General features: G+C 35.8%; 1 protein-coding gene across 1 annotated transcript in view; it reads right to left on the reverse strand.

The window, feature by feature from the left end:
* MALRD1 (MAM and LDL receptor class A domain containing 1) overlaps positions 1–17,935 on the reverse strand; it is a 594,562-nt gene that overhangs the window by 435,435 nt on the left and 141,192 nt on the right. The window contains 2 exon segments of the mRNA XM_036270540.1: positions 13,014–13,176; positions 16,142–16,318. Of these exon segments, the coding sequence (XP_036126433.1) occupies positions 13,014–13,176; positions 16,142–16,318 (340 nt within the window).

Raw genomic sequence — 17,935 nt, forward strand, 5'->3', positions numbered from 1 at the left:
ACTAAATGGAGCAACAAGGAAACAACCCCCAAATGAAAAAAAAAAAAAGGAGGAAAAATTTCCAGAAAAATAACTAAATGAAATGGAAGCAAACAGTTTATGACACAGAGTTCAAAATAACGGTTATAAGGATGCATACAACACAGAATTATACAAAACTTAATAAAAACTACATCAACATGATGAAAGAGATAGAAATTCTGAACAAGAGCCAGTTAGAAATGAAGAATAGCATATCTGAAATCAAGAAAACACTGGAGGGAATTAAAAGTAGGCCGAACAAAGTGTTGGATAGAATCAGCGATTTAGAAGACAATTTGTCAGTAAATTTCTCAACAGAAACACTTCAGGCAAAAAGGGATTAGCATAAAGTATTCAAAGTAATGAAAACCAAGAACATGCAACCAAGACTGCTTGATCCAGCAAGGCTATCATTTAAAATATAAGGCAAAATAAAAAGCTTTGCAGAGAAAAGAAGGCTAAAAGAGTTCAGTACCATCAAATCATCATTGCAAGGAATGATAAAGGTACTGCTTTAATTAATTAATTTTTTTTAAATCCTCAACAAAGGATATTTTTCCATTTATTTTTAGACAGTGTGGGAGGGAGGGAGAGAGGAAGGGGGAAAGAGAGAGAGAAAGAAAGAAACATCAATGTGAGAGAGACACGTTGCTTGGTTGCCTCCCACATGGCCTCGACCAGGGCCAGACACCATACTGCAACCAAAGAACGTGCCCTTGACTGGAATCAAACCTGCAACTCTTTGGTCCATGGGCTGATGCTGAGCCAAACTGGCCAGGGTTAAAGGGACTGCTTTAAGAAGAAGAAATACACAGAGAAAGAAATATAGGCATAAAACATGACATGAAATAAGTACATATTAATAATAACCTTAAATGTAAATGAATTAAGTGTTCCAGTTAAAAGACATAGGGTAGCTGATGAATAAGAAAACATGACCCATATGTTTGCTGTCTACAAGAGACCCACTTTAGAACAAGAGATTCACATAGGCTGAAAGTGAAGGAATGAAAAAAAAATAATCCATGCAAATGGAAACAAAGAAACACAAAAAAGCAGGGATAGCAATACTCATATCTCATAAAATAGACTTCAAATGAAAGCCATATCAAGAGACAAAGAAAGTCACTACATAATATTAAAAGGATCAATCCAACAAGAGGATATAACCCTGGTAAACATACATGCACCCAATATAGGAGCACCAAAATATATTAAAAACTTCTGGAGGACTTTAAGGGAGAGATCGACAGCAATACAATCATAGTATGGGACTTTAACATCCCACTGACTTCACAGGGCAGATCTTCTAAACAAACAAGTAACAAGGAAACAGAAACTCTAAATGACTCACTAGATCAGATGGATTTAATTGATATTTACAGAACATTTCACCTCAAAGCTACAGAATATACATTCTTCTCAAGTGCACATGGGTAATTCTCAAAGATAGACCACATGTTAGGACACAAACTGTCTCTACAAGTATAGAAAGATTGAAATAATATCAAGCATCTTCTTGGACCACAATGACATGAAACTAGAAATCAATTACAATAAAAACACTCAAAAACATTCAAACACATGGAGGCTAAATAGAATAATGTTAAATAATAGATGAGTCCAATGGGATAAAATAAAAAATAAAAAATTTTCTGAAAACTAATGAAAATGTACACAAACCAACACAAAATCTATGGAACACAGTGAAAGCAGTCCTGAGAGGGACGTTCATAGCATTACAGACCTACCTCAAGAAACAAGAAAATTTCTAATACTCTATCTAACCCTATAATTCAAAGAATTGGAAATAGAACAAAAAGAAAAACCCAGAATAAGTAGAAAAAAAGAAATAATAAAAATCAGAGCAGAAATAAATGACACAGAGACTAAAATAACAAAATCAAAGATTAATAAAACCAAGAACTGGTTCTTTGAAAAGATAAACAAGATCGATGAAATGTTAGCCAGACTCACCAAGAAACAGAATGAGGACCCAAATATATAAAATCAGAAATGAAAGAGGTGAAGTAACAAGTGACACCACAGAAATACGAAAGATTGTAAGAAAATACTATACCAATTATATGCCAACAAATGGGACAACTCAGGTGAAATGGACAAATTTCTAGAATCATAAAAGCTTCCAGAACTCAACAGGGAAGAGGCACAAAACCTGAACAGACCAATAACAACTAAGAAAATTGAAACAGTAATCAATATACTCCCAGCAAACAAAAGTCCTGGTCTGGATGACATCACAGGGGACTTTTACCAAACATTTAAAGAAAAACTAACACCAATTCTCCTCAAACTTTTGCAAAAAATTCAAGAAGAAGAAAAAATTTCAAGTTTTTTTATGATGCCAGCATAATCTTAATTTCAAAACAGATTAAGACACTACAAAGAAAGAACACTACAGGCCCATATTTCTGATGAACATATACACCAAAATTCTCAATAGAATATTAGCAAATCAGATGTAGCAATATATTGAAGAAAGTATTCACTATGACCAAGTGGTATTTATCTCAGGGATGCAAGACTGGTACAATATTCACACATCAATAAATATGATACGTCACATAAACTAAATGAAAAACAAAAATCATATGATCATATCAATAGATGCATAAACATATTTGACAAAATCCAGCACCTTTTTTGATAAAAAATCTTAGCAAAGTGAGAATAGAGGGCTCATATTTCAACATAATAAAGGCAATATATGACAAACATAGAGCCAACAGTATATTGAATAGGCACAAACTAAAAGTGTTTCTCTTAAGAACAGAAACAAGACAGAGATGTCTGTTTTTACCACTCTTATTCAACATAGTATGGGAAGTCTTAGCCACAGCAATCAGAAAAGAAGAAAAATAAAAGGCATCAATATTGAAAATGAGGAAGTAAAACTGTCCTTATTCGCAGATGACATGATATTGTACATAGAAAACCCTAAAGACTCCACCGAAAAACTCCTAGATTTAATAAATGAATTTGGCAAAGTAGCAGTACACCCAGAAATTGATGGCATTCTTATACACTAATAATGAACACTCAGAAAGGGAAACTAAAAGTGCAATCTCATTTACCATTACAACAACAAAAAAATTTTGAATACCTGGGAATAAACTTAAACAAGGAAGTAAAAGACCAGTACTCAGAAAAGTACAGGACAATGACAAAATAAATAGAGGAAGATATAAAAAAAAATGAAAGTATATACCATGTTCATGTACTGGAAGAATCAACATCATTAAAATGTCAATTCAATCCAAAGCAAACTATAGATTCAATTCAATCCCTATTAACATACCAACAGCATATTTCACAGATCTACAAAAGTTTATATGGAATCAAAAAAGGCCCTGAAAAGCCACAGCAATCTTGAAAAAGAACAAAATTTGAGGTATCACAATACCAGATATCAGGTTATACTACAAAGCCATTGTAATCAAAGCAGCCTGATACTGGCACAAGAACAGGTATATAGATCAATGGAACAGAACAGAGAACCCAGAAATTGATCCAAGCTATTATGCTGAACTAATATTTGACAAAGGAGGCAAGAATATACAATAAAATAAAGACAATCTCTTCAATAAATGGTGTTGGAAATATTGGGTAGTACATGCAAAAAAAAAAAAGAAACTAGATCACCAATTTGCACCATATACAAGAATAAACTCAAAATGGATAAAAGGCTTAAATGAAACTCTTGAAAATAAAAATCCTAGAATAAAATATAGGCAGTATCCCCCATGTTCATAGCAGCACTGTTTACAATAGCTAAGATCTGGAAACAGCCCAAATGTCCATCAGTAGATGAATGGATAAAAAAGCTGTGGTACATATACACAATGGAGTACTATGCAGCTGTGAGAAAGAAAGATCTCTTATCCTTTGAGACAACATGGAGGGACCTAGAAAGTATTATCCTAAGCAAAACAAGCCAAACAGAGAAAAAAAGGTATCATATGATCTCACTTATTTGTGGAATATAATGAACATAACATTCTGAGGAATGGGGTATGCCAGAGACATGGAAGTGGGGGACAGACTGACAATCCCCAGAAGAGGGAGTATGGGGGAGAAATAAACCACAGAACTTATATGCATGTATGCATGAACAATGGACATGGACAACAAAGCTGGGGACAGGGCGAGGAGGGTGATGGGATCAGTGGGGGGAAAAGGAGAAACATCTGTAACAAAAATTAATTAATTAATAAATTAAAAAAAAGAAAATATAGGCAGTATAATCTCAGACATCTCATGTAGCAGAATTTTCAGATACATCATCTATGGTAAGAGAAATAGAGAAAAAAAATAAATGAGACTACATCAATCTAAAAAAAAAAAAAAAAACTCTGCAAAACAAAAGAAACCAGCATCAAAAGGAAAAGGGAACCCACTCTCTGGGAGAACATAGTTGCCAATGATACATTGGATAAGGGGTTAATATCCAAAATACATAAAGTACTCATACAACTCAACAAAAGGAAGATAATCCAATTAAAATTGGGGAGAGGGACTAAATACACACTACTGTAAAGAGGACACACAAATGGCCAAGAGACATATAATAAAATGCTCAAGGTCACACTAATCATTAGAGAAGTTAAAATTAAAATAACTATGAACAACTAATCACCTTACACCAGCCAGAATGGCCGCCATCAACAAGTCAACAAACAACAATTGCTGGCAAGGGTGTGGAGAAAAGGGGACTCTAGCACACTGCTGGTAGGAGTGCAGACTGGTGCAGCCACTATGGGAAACAATATGGAGTTTCCTCAAAAAATTAAAAATGGAATTGCCTTTGGAGCCAGTGATCCCACTTCTACGAATATATCCTAAGAAGCCTGAAACACCAATTAGAAAGAATATATACACCGCTGTGTTCATAGCAGTGCTGTTTACAACAGCTAATATCTGGAAACAGCCCAAGTGCACATCAGTAGATGAGTAGATTAAAAAAGCTGTGGTGTATGTACAAAATTGAATAATATGCAGCTGTAAGAAATAAATACCTCTTACCCTTTGAGACAACATGGAGGTACCTGGGGAGTATTATGTTAAGTAAAATAAGCCAGTCAGAGAAAGACAAATATCACATGATCTCACTTATTGTGAAATCTAATAAACAAATTAAACTGATGAATACAATAAATCTAGAGACATGAAAGTAGGGAAAAAACTGGAAAACCTCAGAGAGAAGGAGGGTAGGGGGCAGGAAAAGATAAACCAAAGAATGTATATGCAGATATGCATAACTAATGGACACAGAAAACAGTGCGGTGCAGGCAGGTGTGACGGGTGGGGAGGAAGGTGTGAATGGTGGAAAAAAAGGTTAGACATTTGTAATACTTGGAACAATAAAGATAAATTAAAAAACAAAAGGAAATACATCTTTTCCTCTAGATTTTGAATAACAATTCTGTGCAGGAGTTGGAACATATATATCATTTAAATATGGTTACAGAAAATGCATGATGAAAAATAAAATAAAGCCCTGGCCGGTTTGGCTCAGAGGTTAGAGCATCGGCCTGCGGTCCGGAGAGACCTGGGTTCGGTTCCCGCTAAGGGCACGTACCTCGGTTGCAGTTTGTCCCGGCCCTGGTTGGTCATGCAGGTGGCAACCATTCGATGTGTCCCTTTCATGTCGATGTTTTTCTCTCTCTCTCTCCTTCCCACTCTATTTAAACAAAAAATGGAAAAATGTCCTCGGGTGAGGATAAAAAAAAAGTCTTAAAAAATAAAATAAAATAAATGTAATATTTGAGTGTAATTTTAACCATGATATAAAAAGTATTATTTTGTTATCAAACAGTGATTTTTGGTAACATAACATACACCACAAAATCATACACCGTATTATAAATATATTCTTAAAACTTTACCTCAAACAGCAAATAGTCTACCTAAGCACATTATTTTAGGTATGGTTTAGGAGTGTTATTTTCAGCATTGATTTCTCTTAATGTTCATGATTTCAAGACACTGTAGTTAATTTTTTAAATTACCTATCAAGCTAAAATATACTTAAATAAAATCAAAACACAGAACTTATATGCATGTGTGCATGAACAATGGACACGGACAACAAAGCTGGGGACAGGGAGGGGAGGGAGAGGAGGAGGGCAATCGGGAGGGGGAAGGAGACACATCTGTAACAAAAATAAATTAATTAATTAATAAAAATAGAAAAGAGAGAGATTTTCCCTGGCCAGTTTGGCTCAGCGGTTAGAGCATCAGCCTGCGGTTCAGAGAGACCCGGGTTCGGTTCCCGCTAAGGGCATGTACCTCGGTTGCAGTTTGTCCCCGCCCCTGGTTGGTCGTGCGGGTGGCAGCCACTCTATGTGTCCCTTTCACATCGATGTTTCCCTCTCTCTCTCTTTCCCTCTCTCTCTCCCACTCTGTCTGTACAAAAAATGGAAAAATGTCCTCGGATGAGGATTAAAAAAAAAGAGAGAGAGAGATTTAATGTACTAAATCAAAACAAATTGTTAGTATTATGCCAATATAAAAATATGTGTTTAACTCAAGGACAATCTAAAATAAGAACAAATTTTCTTGTGTTTCAGTCATATAATTATAAGTTATATGCAGTCCCGTGGCAACATCACCAAAATACTGCTTCCCACAGGTATTAAAACAGTTGACCAAATTACAACAGTTAATTTAGATTTTGATTCTTTGCACTTTTACTTGTATTTCAGCAAAATTGCTTCTAACGGATGGTATTTAAACATTATTCAATATTTATATAACTGAATCCTTTAGAAATTATGCTGGATGAATGATAAGGCATCTAGACTGGCCTATGAAACATTAACTTATCTTCTTCCCGGAGAAGGCTCTCAGAAAGCAATCATTCTGATATTTAATGTTAAGAGACCAAAACTTTGAACATTGTTACTCTTGCAGAGCAGAAAAACACTACAATATTTTCCGTTTTACTTAATTTTTCATCCACATTTGTATTCAGCACTTAGATACATTATGATATGCACAGTTATGTCAAGGAGACAATTTTTATTAAGGGACATCTGTAACACTTTTTTTTTTTTTTTTTTTTTTTTAATCCTCACCCGAGGACATTTTTCCATTTTTTGTTCAGGTAGAGTGGGAGGGAGAGAGAGGAACAGAAAGAGAGAGAGAGAGAAACATCAATGTGAAAGGAACACATCGAGTGGCTGCCACCCACACAACCGACCAGGGCCGGGGACAAACTGCAACCGAGGTACGCGCCCTTTGCGGGAACCGAACCCGGGTCTCTCAGGACCGCAGGCTGACGCTCTAACCGCTGAGCCAAACTGGCCAGGGCCATCTGTAACACTTTCAACAATAAATATAAAATAAATCAATATTAATAAGTGTAATTGACATAACATTTTTCCTGTGAAACACAAGGTACTTTGTTTTCTTACTAAGTCTCATGAGAACACAGTAAATATTATCAATCTAAATATATATAAAAAAAGAGACTATATACATTATATACGTGACTTCTAGTTTATGATGTCAAGCCTGTACGAATGCATAATATACATAAGAATGTAGGTTTATTTACCACTGTGAGGACTATAACTCATTTACACCTGAAAGATAATAGTCAATGTTATACATAAAAAGAAAAATCTAAGAAAAAAAACTTCGACTTTACAAATAAGCAAAATATTTCAGAAAACTGTGTTCATCTAATCAGTATTTTTAATGAGATGGATCATATTCAAATAGTTTAACAAAAATCTGTAATGAAGCCCTAAATTCCAAAATATTTAAAAATATAGTTTTCTATCATAACCATGAAAATGGTACATTTTGTTTTGATCCAACAGAAAGAATTAGAGAAGAGAACACATAGGCAAAAGGCTTGAGAAAAGATGTTGGGTATTATACAATAAATGAGGCAATGTAGAGGTTGCCTTGAAATTATATGTCTTTTAGAATGACTCAGAGTAGAGTTTTATCCCAAACTGTTTCTCAATTATAATAGTTACTTTATAGCACACAAATTATATTTTATTTTTAAATGCAATTACCTTAGAAGATTTTTTTTTAAATTTCTTTGTTGGTCCTGAAACATTTTGTACAATTTTTTAAATTAGTCACTAGATTTAGGGAAAAAGTGAATCTGCTGTCATCTACACTGGAATTAGTGGGCATGCCTTGCAGCCATACCTTCCCCACTTCCTGCCCTGGAGGACCCTAACCTGGTTCTAGAACCAAGTAGAAATTATATTAAAAATATAGGTTCCCAGCTTTATTCCCTAAGTTTTTTATCTAAGTGTTTCAGAATCTGCATTTAAATATATTTTATGTATGTACAAATTTTTAGTGGCGCTCAATCCACATCTTTTTTTTTCTTTATTGATTTTTTTTTTTTTTTTTTTAGAGAGAGAGGAAGGGAAAGGGAGAGAGATAGAAACATCGATGAGAGAAAACATCGACTGGCCACCTCCTGCATGACCCCACTGGGGATTGGGCCCACAACCTGAGCATGTGTCCTGACCAGGAATCAAACCAGCAACCTCTTGGTGCATGGGTCAACGCTCAACCACTGAGCCACACCAGCCGGGCTCAATTCACATCTTGAAGAAACATCCCTGAGACTTCTATGAGCACTGTTAGAAACAACTAACCTAGCGTATGCATACATGTTCCACCACACACCATTCCACATGAACAATAAAATGTGGAGATCATAATTTTGCCCAAGGGAAAGATTTCTTATTCCTAATAAATCTTAATATTAAGCCTCATTAAACCATAAATGAGCATTTAGTCAAAGGGGATTTGAGGACCAAGGACTCAGAACTTTGCTCTCCTTGATTTCTCTCAGTAGAAAATGAATAAATTGAGTCAAACAAAGGCTCTTTCTTTGAGATAAAATGATCATAAATTATGTTACTTAGCTATGAACCAATTTACGGTCTATAATAAAATGTCCTGGGTTAATAGACTTGGCCAATTAAACTGACTGTTGAGGTCAGAGGAGAGGATTGTGAGGTCATATAAAATTACAAACTGGAAAGAATCATTGCACAATATTTCCAAGTCTACAACATTCTAAACATATTTAAATTTGAATTATCCAGAAAGCCTGGATGTTAGGTGATTCAAATATCTTGATTCAATTATAAGCAAATAACAATTTTAAAAAGTTCTTAGCTGAGTAGGAGTACTACTTTTTTCCCCAAATTCCCTAGTATTTCCTGTAGAATGAATGGATATAACTCATGTTTCTTCTGTTTTGTTTTGTTTTTTTAACAAGATTTGTTCTTTTTCCAAAATCCTAAGAAAATAACTTGTCTTAGATGTTCTTTTTCACTGCATAAATTGAAGAAAATGCAAATTTCATCCAACTCCAATCTTAAAAGAACATGCAAATTGCAACTGATAATATTTACACTGAATACACTTTCTTATTTCACTGGATCATAATTGAGAACAATATTTACTTCTGTATGTCTTGATTTAAATCTTAGAAAAAAAGTCATGCCAGGTGCCCTTAGTTGGTCCCAGCTGAGCAGGATGAAGGGAGAATCCATTCAACAAGACCTGTGCCAAGGTCATGGCTTCAAATGCCCAGCCTGAGAAAAAGAGATGACTTTTTCTAAGTCATATAAAAGTGTTGAATAAAGTAGCTATATTGAATAAAGTAGCCATATGGAATGCTGCTACTCTCCCACGTATAAGAAAGTAAAAAATCAAAGATATAGTCCTGTTTTAGACCACAGAATGAACTCCAGATCCTCAGGTTAAAAGATTAAAGCGTGTACACATACACAGTGGGATGTTACTTGGATTGTCCCTTTATTTAGCTTTTACCATTTCATTTTAATGACGAAAAACACATCTAAGACTAGACTACGCAACGAGAACTTCCCTACATATCCCTACACCACCATAACTTTTCTAGACTCAATATTGCTGCATTAAGTACAGAAAGTGTGAGCATATGTTAAGACATGTCCATGTACTTCCTTTCTGCTGCACTTGCTGATGAATGGTCTTCACCAACCCGAGCCAGAAGCGATCTTTGCCTTAGGGAGAACTGGCACCATGGGATATGCAGAGAAAGACAAAATCGGTGCACAGCTTTTTGATTTGTAAAACTGATCTTTAAAACTATTCAGACACAATGATGTTAAAAATCTGGACTTAGATTTCAAGAGCCAGACCCTTGAGAGGGAAACGCATTTTATAAATTAGAATACCTTCCCTTTAAATATAAAAAAAAATACAAAATTTGGAAAACTGAACTTGAAGTTTTACTATAAGCCATAGATTGGGTATATGATGCATAAGAATTATCTCTTACCACAAAGTAAAAAAAAGGTCAAACCTTCCTTGAAGCCTAGAGAGAAGGGAGAGGAAGGCTAGAGGAGATGTGACCTTAGGGACTGCGTCTCCTCCAGGATTCATTGCGTAACCTAATATATGTATACAGCCTTGCAGGTTGCCTAGCATTGACTAACTTTTATTTAAAATTCTGAACTTTGCCTGGCTGGTGTGGCTCCGTGGTTGAGTGTCAACCTATGTGCACCAAGAGGTCGCTGGTTTGTGCACAAGCCTGGGTTACGAGCTCGATCCCCAATAGTGGGTGTACAGGAGGCAGCAGATTAATGTTAATACTTCTTTCTCTCATCAATGTTTCTATCTCTCTCTACCTCTCCTTTCTTCTCTCTCTAAGTAATCAATAAAACATTACTTTAAAAATTAATAACTTTGTTTAGATAACCTGTAAATGCACTTAGATCACCTTAATTGTTATAAGGTGGGCTAACCACATCATGTGATATGCTAAAAGTTTAAGAGAAGAGCTAAATCTTAGTTAGTTAAACTTTTACATACCTATCCCATCCCTAACTTTGATCATTCCCAGACCTGTCTTTTAAAGGAAACCCAGGGATGATTTGCAGAACCAGAGGGCTAATTCGGGTCGAATAGCCTCAGGCTGGTCCCAGCAGCCTAAGGACTCTCTACTGACCTCCTCCAGAATTTTTCTCCTTGTCTTGTCATTGTAATACTAAAGTCCCCTCCCAGGAGTGGAGATTTTCTGCCATCTTTGAACATGCAATGTTCGTATAGGCATGTTTGCTAACTGTGAGAGTGCAGGAATGTTCCACCTACACACGTGATGACGAGTGCACTGTGATGTTTGTACATGATTTCCCTGAAGAAAGAGGGATCCAAGTTCAGGGATGCACTGCTGAGGTGGCAACCCCAGTGTGCTCCTTGTGAGCTGGAGAGCAACAAGTCTCCTCCTCATAAAACCATCTCAAAGTCGTCTTTCCACCAGCAACTGCTGCGTAATTGGGTCTGGTTAAGTCCGATAACAATTGCCATGCAAAGCACATCTATTAAACATTTTTGACCATTAAGTGTTCTTATTTAAAATACATTTAATATTGTGGTGTGTAGTCTGTAATTATAAAGAATAAATACATAGATCCCAATCACCAACTAATCCATACATCAAATAATCATGGAGACCTATTACATACTCATCACTTAGAAATAATGCAATACAGTAGGAAATCACAACCCCTTCCATTATTCAGGGAATATGCAGTCTCCTGGGGGTGGTAGGGCTAAGAGACAAACATTAAAAATTAATACATTCCTGAGCTTCTAATAGGTTACCATATTTCTATCTATACCTTTACCACTTAGAAGTGAGATTCCAGCCTGCCTTTTTCTTCATGGAAATACAGATTTTTAATGAGGTGTGTGATTTATTTGCACAAGGCAGAGAAAGTTTCTGAAATTAACCAATGCATTTTTATGAATCAGAAGCAGCCCAAGGAAAAAATTGCGTATTGACATTTCAAAAATGATTTGCCAACTGTCATATGTGATCAAAACAAAGTATTGATATCTGCTACTCTACATACTTTGGGCAGCTTGACTGCTAATGCTGAACTCAAATGATGGTAAAACTGGAACCATTTTAACAACAGAATGACAGCAAGGGAGAGCTCAGCCAGCCTGCGTGAAAGAGCCAGCCCGGGAAGAGGGAATCATTGCCCCCCAAGGCTCCCCTTGAGCACAGCCGGTCACGAGCAGGGCAGCCGATACACCATCCGTTTTCTTCGAAGCCATAGCTTCAAAGGCCCAAATACATGATGGTGAAGAGCAAAGATGGGAAAAGAGCAAAGTGGCAAGGAAGTGAAGGAGGAGAAGGAGAAGGGGGTTCGGTAGGGAGAAATGAACGATCATTTTAAAACATCATATTAACAGTACTTTTTTAAAAAATATGTGTTTATTAATTTTTTTAGACAGAGAGGAAGGGAGAGAGAGATAGAAACATCAATGCGAGAGAAAGACATCGATAGGCTGCCTCCTGCATGCCCCCCACTGGAGATCAAGCCTGCAAGCCAGGCATGTGTCCTGACCAGGAATCGAACCTGGACCTCTCAGTCCACAGGATGATGCTCAATCCACTGAGCCATACCAGCCAGGTTTAACAATGCTTTCTTTTTGTTTTTTTTTCCTTTATCTATTTTTAGAGAGAGAGGAAGGGAGAGGGAGAAAGAGATAGAAACATTGATGAGAGAGAACATCGACTGGCCACCTCCTGCATGCCCCCACTGGGGATCGGGCCCACAGCCTGCGCATGTGCCCTGACCAGGAATCGAACCAGCGACCTCTTGGTGCATGGGTCGATGCTCAACCACTGAGCCACAGTGGCCAGGCAACAGTGCTTTTTAATGAGTGGTGATACCACAAATTATTTTTCTTTACTTATTCATGGTTTTCTCTAGTTTCTGTGCTTCTCACGAGAGCATTCACTCCTTTTTAAATTATTTTTTTTCTCACTTTTATATGAAAGAGTATACTTAAGCCCTCCCATTCTGTAAATTAAACTGCATCTTTACAATAGCACTGGGGTAGATTAAGCAGTGGGGCAGAAGTTTGGGAACTGCTTAATGGATAGCTCCTGAGACATGTTCGAAATACAGCACGGGGTCACTTACCTCGTATGATCCACTGCGGGCCTGTGGTTTTCTTCCCCTTGATGAATACTGGTTCCGTTACCAACTCCCCACCTGAATGTGTTTGAATCTTGAATTAAATGTTCAGGGATTGGCTGGTACCATTTACACAGGCTTCCTTTTTCAAAGCTGCAAACTTCCACTACTTGAATAGGGTGGAACAAAGACAAGATCAGCTCATCAAAATGAATGTGTCAATACACGGTGATGTTTATCTGTATGACCACTTTCTTACTCTTGGGTTTCTAAAAATTGGCATAATTAAACTAATTAGGCAAATTAATTGTATACTTACTAGAAGAGTGTTAAAGAAATCTACTTTATTATATTCAAATACCTATAGTAACCCAAATATGGGGATAAGGAATCTGCTTTCATAAGGAGGTGAGCCTGTAATTAGCTCCTAGAGCAGCTACCTCAGCATTGCCAGTCTCTTCTAATAACACGTACATGCCCGCATCACTTCCAAGTTCTGAAATGTCGTTCTTTTTCCACATTAATATTAACAAAGCTAAACTTTATCCCAGTATCTGATAGGGTTTTTCCAAATTCCAAACTACTTACGTTCAAAGCAGTAAGATTTACAATAACTTTCATATTGGACCTTTTAGCTTGCAAGTTCTCAATATTCTTGTAATGACTATATTCTAATATTACACAAAATTACAAGTCCGTTTTTCAAATACATCGGTTGTATTTGAAAATACACCTCTCTCTAAATGTGTTCATGTGTCTATGTGTCAGTCTTAAATCCTCCACTGCTTGAGTAAGAGATTCAATTCAGTGAGTTCCTGTATATACTATAAAAAGCCCAGCACGCACTCCAACTTTTAAATGGCATAAACAATGATGATATACCACTACCCCATTTACAAACTTGTGTTCAAGAGCTAATGTGAAACCTGAGATAGAAACAATCCATCAAAAAAAAAAAAAAGTTATTTTTAGTGATAACATTCAGGCATGTTGTTTAATCTCTGATATTAATATTGATCATCTATTTATCCTGTACAGAGATTTAGGATTCAATAAAATCCTGTTCTTCTCATAATTAAAAAAAAGATAAGAATCATAGATTTTTAGAAAACTTTTTGAAGTCATAAAGTTTCAGTCTTCCAAGAGGAATAAGCTCTAAAGACATGCTGTACAACATTGTGCCTACAGTGAACAGTAATGTGCTGTACCTTAAAATGTAAGATGGGTCTTGGCCAGGTATCTCAGTGGTTAGAGCATTGTCCCAATACTCTACAGGTGTGGGTTTGATCACTGGTCAGGGCACACACATACAAGAAGCAACCAATGAATGCATGATAAGTGGAACAATAATTCAATCTCTCTCTCTCTAAAAATCAATGGATAAAAAACAACAACAAAACAAAACATTTGTGCCTTGCTTTTGTGGCTCAGTGGTTGAGCTTTGAACCATGCGCCAAGAGGTCATCAGTTCGATTGCCAGTCAGGGCACATGCCCAGGTTGTGGGCCCAATCCCCAGTGAGGGGCATGCAGAAGGTGGTCAATTGATGTTCTCTCTCATTGATGTTTCTGTCTCTCGCTCCCTCTCCCTTCCTCTCTCTCTAAAATCAATAAAGAAAAAGAGTTTAAACAAAACACACACACATTTGTTCAGATGGTAAATCTCATTTTATATTCTTATCACAATAAAAAATATTAGAAAATGTAAGACTGTAGGTGGTAGACATATTTATCATATTTCATCTTACAAAGAGATGGAAGAGACTAGACCACACAGTTCACTCAGAAATAAAATGGTAATAATTCCATTCATGTTTATTCAAAGCAATAAATATCTCTGTGATTTAAAAATAATAACAGTAGACATTCATTCAGGACATTTAAAGAACTTATTAAACCTGACCATCCAATCATAAATGACATTACTAAAATTGTAAAATTGAACTAAGGAAAGTCAGCATGCACTAATGATATTTATTAGATGTAATTAATTAGATTCTATGTGAATTTTACAAATACCACAACTTATGTATGTTCATAAGAGGATTTTAGTGTCTTCCCATGAGAAAGTCTGAAAACCATAACCTCTTCCATTGCATCATCTACCATCTGTGAAGCACTGTATGAATCTCTAGCCACTTCAGTTAATTACTGTCCCATTTCATTGTAAGTCAGCTTTGATTTTATGAGTTTTTAGTTTGAATTAATTACTTAATTAATTTTTCATTAAGAAGCTTTTTTTCTGGGTTAAAAATATAAATAGGAAACTTTAAAAAAAAATTTTTTAAGTTCTAGAATTTCTCGACAAGGCTAACCTAAAGCAACAAATTAGGGTTTCATTTTACTCTCTATTATCTATATATTCTGATTTTTTCATAGTCTCAGGCCACTTGAGAAATAAGACAGTACAGCAAATACATCTACTACTAAATAAAGAGCAGAGAAAGAAAAATATCACAGTATTCAGTCCTCTTGATTTTGTGCTCTGCCCAGTCACACCTAGATCAAGTATTCTCCTCCCAGGCTGTATCTTTGACTGAGAAGCTCACTTTTAAATTAATAATTTTCCTCTGAACCATTCTGGAGAATCTGTGGATTTCATTCAGTAAATGAAAATAATCTTTCAAGAGGACACAGGTGTTGAAGGGCCAATCTGTATTGGAATCAGTGCCTTATAAACTCTGAATATGTGACACAGCAATCATTTTATATGTGCATTTTGGCAATGGGAAAATTTGAACAAATTCATCTGATGTGCAGGTTTTATAATGCTTCCTTCTTAAACATTTCTATTTCATGAATGTGAGTAGATTAGAGACCAACAGTGGTATGGACAGAAAAGAGCTAGTACATAATCGTCCTGAAATCAAGTAAACTCCATGAAAACAAGTGTTTTGAATCCAAAACATAAAATTAAAGACGTTTACCTCTTGTTGGGCATGACAGAAGAATGCATGCTGATTCTCCTATTATAATTTCTTATACAAATAGTTTTTATATAAAGAAATGGCTGTAAGCCAAGTTGAAAATTTCTAACCAGGACACTAGGCCATGCTACTAAGAGATTATCCTGCTATTTTCTTACCTGTTATCTGTTTTACCGTTATATTTAATAAAAAATTAAGAATTTACTTACCACAAAATGATTCATCTGATTTGTCATGGCAGTCATATCTAAAATCACACTTCTGGGTTTCTTGAACACAGTGACCATTGGACCTACAGACAAACTCATCATCTGTACAGTTGTGTGGAGGTAATGTCACTGGAATGGAAGTTTCCGGTGGAGTTGGAAGGTCCACTGGCAAATTACCTTGATAAGAAAGGATGTTCGGGTGTCATTTAGCAGATACTTCATTTCTTTACAGATTTTACACAGCAAGCTTTTCTAAGTATGCTTCATGTTCAACATAACAAAAAATATGTGATAGTATTTGCTAATCTCTTAAACTTTTTTATGTAAGCACATAATTCCGGTTCTTGGCCCTAACAATGGCAAATAACTCTGAATATCAAAAAACTCTGATAACTTTGATTATCAAAACAGGTGAAGGCACAGATGGAAATTATTGAAAAACTATTCAGAGCTCACTGAATAAATAGGAGGCCTAAGAACGGGGCTTAAAGTATCAGCAGAAACCAAGGGAGTTCCAGGTGCTGCCGCAAGGGAATAGCGTCAAGGTCTGATGAAACCTTCTTGTCCACCAGGTCAATTAACTTTGTTCTTCCAGTGCTGTAATGAATCTAACATCTCCTGGTCTTTGTTTCACACATCCTCACACATTTAAGATTCAAAGTTGCACAGAGACCCACACCAGAAGTATTCATCTAGTAGTATTTAAAAAAGTAAAGAAATAATTTCTGAAATTACAGAATTTAGAAGAAACTTATAAAAGTTAACTGATATAGTAAATCATTGAATAAATATTTATTAATAACATTCCTATGTCATACACATAATAGGTGCAATGGAGTTAAAGCCAAACATGCAACCACTGCAATAAAATAGCTTATAGTCTAGTGGATAAGGCAAAAAAATCTTTCATTACAGTTTCATAGCATATCATAAGGTTATGATAGAGATTATCACTCAGTTCGTTCATCTGCATATATACCAAGCAAAGTTGTATAACATTTATTTATTACATCACTGTGTGATTAAATGTGTTAACACTGTGAAATACGTAGAATAGTGACTATTCGGTGAGCAACAAGTAGGTCCTTTTTTTTTTAATCCTCACCTGAGGATATGCTTATCGATTTTAGAGAGAGAGGAAAGGAGAGAGAGAGAGAGAGAGGGAAAAAAAAGCCAAAACATTTGATTGGTTTTCTCCTGTACACACACTGACTGGGGAATCAATCCCACAACCTTTCAGTTTATGAATGATGCTCCAACCAACTGAACCATAATAGCCAGGGCCCATGTAGGTCCTTTTTAAATAAATAAACTGTTGTTTAGATTTGAACTTTAGATGAATGGACTCATTCTGTATTTAATGTTCTTCAACTTGATCTTTTACTCAACATCGTGTATTAATCCATTCATGACCATCAGCATTCTTGTAGTTCAGTTATTTTAACTGTTGTATAATATTTCACTATATGACTATATTACATGTTCAGCCATTAGTGGTTTTTAGTTTATTCCATTTGAGGTTTTGTTTACTTACTTCTTTCTTACTTTTCTCCTGTATCAGGAGTGGAATTGCTTGGTGACAGAGCATGCGCAGCTTCATCTGGGTAATGCCAAACTGTTTCCAATGCAATTGCATCAGTTCCTATACTTCTCAGCAGTGTATATTCTGGTTGTATTACATACTCATCATCTTTTGGTATATCTATATAAACCCATGTGTTTGCCATTTTCTTTACTGTCTATTTCCTTTTGCAAATCTGTCCTCGTTGAGTTCATTTTATCTCTTTCTGATGT

This window comes from Molossus molossus, unplaced genomic scaffold (assembly GCF_014108415.1).
Source record: "Molossus molossus isolate mMolMol1 unplaced genomic scaffold, mMolMol1.p scaffold_m16_p_1, whole genome shotgun sequence".
NCBI lineage: Eukaryota > Metazoa > Chordata > Mammalia > Chiroptera > Molossidae > Molossus > Molossus molossus.